This window comes from Aptenodytes patagonicus, chromosome 12 (assembly GCF_965638725.1).
Source record: "Aptenodytes patagonicus chromosome 12, bAptPat1.pri.cur, whole genome shotgun sequence".
Lineage (NCBI taxonomy): Eukaryota > Metazoa > Chordata > Aves > Sphenisciformes > Spheniscidae > Aptenodytes > Aptenodytes patagonicus.
Window position 1 is genome coordinate 23,182,359 of NC_134960.1, and position 6,419 is coordinate 23,188,777.

A 6,419-nucleotide genomic window follows, 5' to 3' on the forward strand; every position below is an offset into this window, starting at 1 on the left:
TGACCTGGCCACGGGGACCCAGCTACACCAGGTCCACTCCCAGGCCAAATCCTGTGTGCCAGCTAACCAGGAGCAGAGAGGACCCAGAAACGTGCCATCCTTGTGAGGGTAAAAGCTTTCTGCAGCAAAGTGACCGTTGCCCATCTGCAGAAACTCAAGGCAAGAAGGAAACAAGTTTTCATTCTTCTGCGAACCTAAGAAAGTGTGATTTTCTGAAGGTGGTGAGAAATAGTTTCAGACAGCTCTAATTAGCAGGGTGGCGCATGAGAAAATCCAGCTTTGCTGCTCCCTGCTCCACAGCTGTCCTGGGATGAAGGGAGAGCACCGGCATTGGTGGCTGGAGCCCACCCGCACCCTTCCCCTGTGCCTGCCTGGCTTGGAGCAAGCCCGATGATTTGCAGGGTAGTAGAGAGGGATATTTTTGCATGAGCTGCTGGTCCAAAGTTGCCAGTGCTATTTCAGGCAGCAACACCTACACTGTAATCCAGAGGGCTGTATTTTCCCGCGGGCACTTCAAAATCAGGCCTCCCTCCTCTCCTCGCAGGCCAGCTGTAACCAACCTGGCTCCCAGCATCGTGTGGCCACCGAGTCCAATGCCACAGCCCCAGCGTGTTCCTGACTCCCACCGAGACCAAGACACCTTCTGACTGGAAAAAAAAAAAGACCTCATCTCACAAGAAGTACCTGCTGCAACAACAGGTCCTCTGCCTGCAAATCCTCACGGGGATCTGCCACCACCAGATTACTTGCCCAGACTAAGCTAGCTAAATCCTACAGGCAAGTCGCGTACTTCGTCCTGGAACTCTGCAGCGTTTTCGGTGAGGTGCTCCAGGAGATGTACAAGCTCTAATTAAAGCTACTTTGCAACTTCCTGCATATGGAGGCAGGAAGACATTTGTTCCTCTGTGAAAGCAGAAATCAGAGCCCAGACAGGTTAAATCCCCACCAGTGAGAGCCCCTCCTGTATACAAAATATCTGCAAATATATCTTTCGCACAGGAAGCATGGACTCATATAGGGTGGAAAGCAGATGATGATACGAGCGACCCTTAAAGACCAGGAGGGTCAGGACCACAACCCCCTTTCTGGACTCAAATCAGGAGCGGTCCCAGCAGGAATACCACACCACGCAGCCACCCCACCAGTGAGAGCCAGCACCGTTTCTTGCACCTATTTCTTCCCCCTTGATCTGTGCATGTAGGCACAAAGGAGATAAGAGACGATCCAAAATTAAGGAGCTAAAAGATGTAAAGAAAAGAGACAGGAGGAGAAGCAATAACAGGAATCATTATATAACAGTATGAAAAAAACCCAATAATACTCCCAGTGCAGAAGAGGTTTTAAGATGGGCAAGTGGGTGGTGGGACCCACAGGATCCTGGGCCCCGTGTGCCAGGGGGACGCAAACCCACGGCTGGGCAGAGATGCAGAGGCTGCAAACCTCTGGGGTCTGCAGGTAGGGAAGTGCCAGCCTCTGGAGCCTGTCCAGCAGTGGGATGGCCAAAGCGAGAATCCCCCTCCCTGGATCTCAGCGCGGGGGGGGCAGACACAAAGCAATCCAGGCGAGACCCCGCGCACACGCCAGCTGCACAGGCCGGTTTTCCTGTTCTGCCTCCTGCACTCCACGCTACCTTTCCCTCTGCTCCAGCCTTCCTGGCTCTGCCCGGCGAGGGTCGGGGTCCTGTGCAGAGCCTCACCACCCACTTTCTCTCCTCCAAGCGAAGCTGTGCAAACAGCAGAGACTGTTCCTTGGAGAGAGACACAGATGCTCCGACCACAGGCCTAATCCTGTCACGCATCCTGGACCTCGGCAAGCAGCGAGAGCAGAGGACACACAGCATCTTAGCCTGTGAGAAGGGGATGAATCACTAGAAAACAGACACAGGCACGAAGCCAGAGCAGGGAGAAGATGGTCCTGCGAGGCCTCCATCTTTGGGAGTGGGGGGGGTTGGAGCGATCAGAGCCACGAGGTCCCCTTCCACCCACTCAGAAGTGGCGTCTGTCCCCCTGGCTCTGTAATACCCCTTACAAGGCTGCAGCCTGGCTGTACCTCAGAGCGCACGCTGTGCCTGGACACTTCACCCCCTGCCATCTCTGGAGTTGTCCACAGCCCCCGTCTGCAGCAAGAACGGGAAACAGCCCTGCACCCCTCCGGATCTGCCCTCCCAGCAGAAACCAAGGAGCAAGAAGGCAGACCAGGGCCTGGTTTCCCAGTCCACGCACCTTTCCAGCAGCTCGGGTGCTACGGATCAGAAGATCCTGCCAGGAATGTCACCTTCAGAAGCAACCTCCCAGCCGAACCGAGAGCACGAAGTGCTCGGGGAACCACAAGTTCAGCAGGCAGAGGCTCCCGCTTCATCTTCATCACCGAACCAAACCACAGTTATGACAGTTCCCAACCACCAGCTTTTATTTTTCTTTTGCAATCTGCCATAGAGCTCTGCTGAGACAACGCTCCTGACAACCTGCAGAGTCCTTAGCCAGGGAGCCTATTCAGACCATCAAAAATACAGAAACAAAAGCATCAGCTCCAAGAAGGTGTCACGGGCAGAATGACATCCCTTAACTTGTTGTTACATCAGCCTACACATTAACACTTTGGGCCTGATCCAGGAAGCAACGGAGCAGCCTCCGTTCCTCTTAAAGTCATACCCTGCTGCTCAGAGATGCCCAAGTTTGGAATCCTTCTTGCTTTAAAAAAAAATAAAAGCCACGTACCTTTTGCTGTGCTTTCACCTGATGATGAGACCACAGTCCCGAGAAATTCCCCCATTTACCTTCCTTTTAACTCTGCAACAGCTATTTCACTAAATCCTCTATGTCCACGATGGCCCACATACAGATGCACATGAAATTAGTGTCTCCCAAATCAGTTTTCTCGTATGCAGTCCTAGCCCATTTTCCTCAACAACATATTATGATATGCAAGGTTCCACCTTTCTCCCAGGAAACGCAATCTTCTAAATTTATCTTTTGGATAACTAAAAAAAGAGGCAGGTCTGGCTTTCAGAATCTGGGGTCAGCAGTCCCGAATGGCAAAGTATTTGCCCCAGAAACACCTAGTTAATAACACAACAACAACAACAAGGCAGCACACATATGTTCATTACAGAGCTAAGTATAACTTGACAAGGCACCTTGCTTTTAATGAGGCAAAAGGCCAATTAACCTGATGAGGAAGCACAGCGTGCTGTCATTGAGTGGGGAACCTGGATTCCCTGGAGATATGCCCTGTATATCCTCGTAACCCACCAAACATGAGAGATTCAAACCCATTTCTGACGGCATGGCACGGCGCTCGGAGCTCTCCGAGTTAACGCCGGCCTTCTCCGGATTTTGTGACACAGTATCTGAGCAGTCAAGCTGGACAAAGGGCCGGCCTCGCATTTTTGTAAGCTCAGATCCTAACCCTGGGAAAATGCAGTCATTGTCTTCGCCCGGTCCCCCACCGCCCAGCCCATCACAGGTATTCACCCTGCTGGAGGACAGCAAGGAAAATCCAGGCACAAAAGGAGTAACGCTCCGGCAGGCGCTTCCCCGTTGAAGTCATTTCATAACCGCGTTTACAGAGGTGGTGGAGGATCAGCACACGGCACGCACAGAGAACAGCGCGAGTGCATTGATGGGAGACATCTAAATGCGCTGAACGAACAAAAGAACACCAACTTCACAACGTGAGGCCGTTATTTTGAAGGAGGCAAAACTTCCCAGCACTTAGGGCACACCTGGAGAGCCAGCATCTGCCCCAGGCCCCGCACCCCCTCCCCGGGAAAGAGCCCCCCTCCGCACCAGTAAACATGCCCGGGGAGAGGAACGCATCAGGCAGCACCAGTGTGCACAGAGTTAACCGAGCCACCACCGCATGCCGGTAGCGGCTCTCCCAGCCGGGGGCTGCCTGCCATCACCAAGGCGAACCGAGGGAAGCGGCACCCGAGGCGGGGGACACTGGAAAAGCGCCGAGACCGAGGGCTCCAGCGCGCTGCCGCCGGAAAGCCGGCGGCCCCGGGCGCACCGGCAGCCGGGCTGCGGGCTCTTCCCCGCCCGCCCCGCACCGGGGCTCGGGGCTGCGCTACTGGCACGGCGCCGGGGGGACGGGGCAGGCCGGGACCTTGAGCCGGGCGAGCGGGGACCCCGGGGCCGCGCGGGGGGGGGGGGGAGCGCGGCTGCGGCGGCCGGGCCCGGCGGAGCGCATCGCCCCCGGTGCCGGGTGCGGCTCCCGGTGCCGGCCGGGGGGCGATCGCCGGGCAGGCCCCAGCCCCGGGGCTACGGACCTGTCGCCCCGCGGCTGCCCGGCCCGCGGGCCAGCGCTCCCCGCCGCCGCTCCATCGCCGCCCCCCGCCGCCGGTTCCGGCGCCCCCCCGGCCGCCGCCCCCCGCCTCCGCGGCGCGGCCCGTACCGCAGTCGGCGCAGAGGATCCGCGCCACGTCCCGCTTGAGGTTCTTGCCGCTGGTATCGAGCGGGGCGAAGGCGGTGCGGAAGACGAGCGGCTCCTCGGTGGGCTCCAGGAAGAAGATGTAGCGGTGGTTGCGCTTCACTTTAAAGCAGGGCGCCTTGGAGCCCACGCTGATGAGCTGCTCCCGCTGCAGCCCGCCGCTGTTGAGGGGCCACAGGTCGAGCACCTTGACCAAGACCCCCCCGGCGGGACCGGCGGCTCCTCGGCTGTCATTGCCGCCGCCGGCGGGGGGGCCCACGGACTGCACCTTGCCCTCCAGCACCACCGCCGCCGTGTACGCCTGGTCCTGCACCGACTTAAGGCTGGGCGAGTAGCAGGCGAGGGAAACGCCGAAGAGCAGCATGGAGAAGCCGGGCGCCGGGTCGCGCCTCATGCCGCCGGCTACCGCTCGCTCCCCGCCGGCCCTGCGGCGGCCGGGCTGCGGGGCTGCGGCGCGGCGGGCGCGGCGGGGCGGAGCGGCGCGGCGCGGCGCGGCGCGACGCGGAGCGGCGCGGCGCGGAGCCGCGCGGATCCTCCTCCGAGCGAGGGAGGTGGGATGCTCTCACAGCCGCCCCTTCCCCCGGGATGCTGACCCCCACCCGCCCCCCCAGAAAGGTGATTCCCTGCCCGGGGACTCCCCCCCCCCCCCCCCCCCCCGGGGGATGCCCGCTGCGGCAGAGGGGATCCCTGCATCCCTGTCTCCCGCTCCTGCAAGGCCCGAGGGTCCCCGGGGATGGAGCCAGAACGTGTTGCCTCCATCTCAGCCATGGAGGCAGCCCCTCGCCAAGCCCCCAGGCGTTCGCAGACCCCCCACCAAGATGCCACCAAAGATGTGCTCATTTGGGGGCGGCTGCAGGTGGCACAGGGCTTCCGTGATGTGCAGGGCCCAGGAGCCGGGGGGTTCCTCTTTGCCCGATGGTTTTTTGGACCTGGGAGATTTGTGCCTGAGATTCCCTGCACACCTGAAGAAAAGGCATTAACAGAGAGACAAATGGAGTAAGGTAATAGCTGAGGAGACAAAGCCTCCTTTCATGCCCTGATCCCTGCTGTCTCTTTTTAATAAACAAGTGCTCTTCCCCTGCAGTGGTTTGCAGGAGGAGTCAGTTTAATCTCCAAAAAGTGGCTTATTTGGGTTTATTTTCAAAGCTGATCCTGAAGCATCTGTACTCCCAAAGCCTCGCTGCCCAGATGCTACAGTGTGGAAGGGATCTGAGATGCTGAATTAGCAGCAGAGGATTTCATATTTGTTGTTGCACTACATTCTGCATTGAAGGGGAGCGGCCATGGTCCCATCGCGATGGAGGTGACCTGGAGGCAGGAAGGCTGGGCTCGGCCTTGTCCGAGGCAATGGCTCGGGGCACACCCTGTAGGAGGGAGGCACAACCCTGCCTGCGCTGCATTGGAGACGCGGCCCCTGCCCCAGTGGCTTTACAACCTCAGGGGGATCTCTTAGCACACCCCAAACGATGACAAGAGCCAGGTCCTTGAGCACATCGGTAAGAGCAGAGGAGCACAGATGGCAGGATTGAGGTTTGCTCTCCATTTAACACAGCGCAGCCAGAATCGTCAGGAAAAATGGGAAGGGAGCAGAGCTGCTGTGCCCAGCAGAGGCACCAAGCGCAGCTTTTCCTTGTGTTGCCCTGGCTCTGCTGCCCGGGGTGGGAGCCAGCGTTGTCCCACCACTGGCACACGACGGCACAGCCCCAGCACACACGCCCAGAGCTCTGGAGCCATGGAGCGGCCGTGGCTCCATGCTGCCAGCTGGGACATCTGCTTTTCCCCCTCTCTGGGGAGGCTAATGGCTCTCTGAATAGCTCTGCCATTGCAGGACGGTGATGCATCGGAAGCAGCACAGTGTGTTAACAGCAGGGCTTGGGGAGCATTTCTTGCATGCATTTTCTCTTGCTAACTGTGATTCTCTGTGGCTTTCTGTTTTCAGATGTTTCTGAAAGCTTTCTCTTTTCCCCTGTTTGGTGACCGTGCAAAAC

The 6,419-nt window shown here is 58.6% G+C and overlaps 1 protein-coding gene across 3 annotated transcripts in view; it reads right to left on the bottom strand.

Annotated features, from left to right (window-relative positions):
* NRG2 (neuregulin 2) overlaps positions 1 to 4,840 on the bottom strand; it is a 177,479-nt gene extending 172,639 nt beyond the window's left edge. Inside the window, exon 1 of one of the 3 annotated variants that reach the window (XM_076350042.1) lies at positions 4,396 to 4,840. In XM_076350042.1, the coding sequence (XP_076206157.1) occupies positions 4,396 to 4,825 (430 nt within the window). In that variant the 5' untranslated portion in view covers positions 4,826 to 4,840. The remainder of the gene's footprint in view (positions 1 to 4,395) is intronic. The other 2 variants (XM_076350039.1, XM_076350040.1) reach the window with 2 other exon arrangements.
* Between the last annotated feature and the right edge of the window lie 1,579 nt (positions 4,841 to 6,419).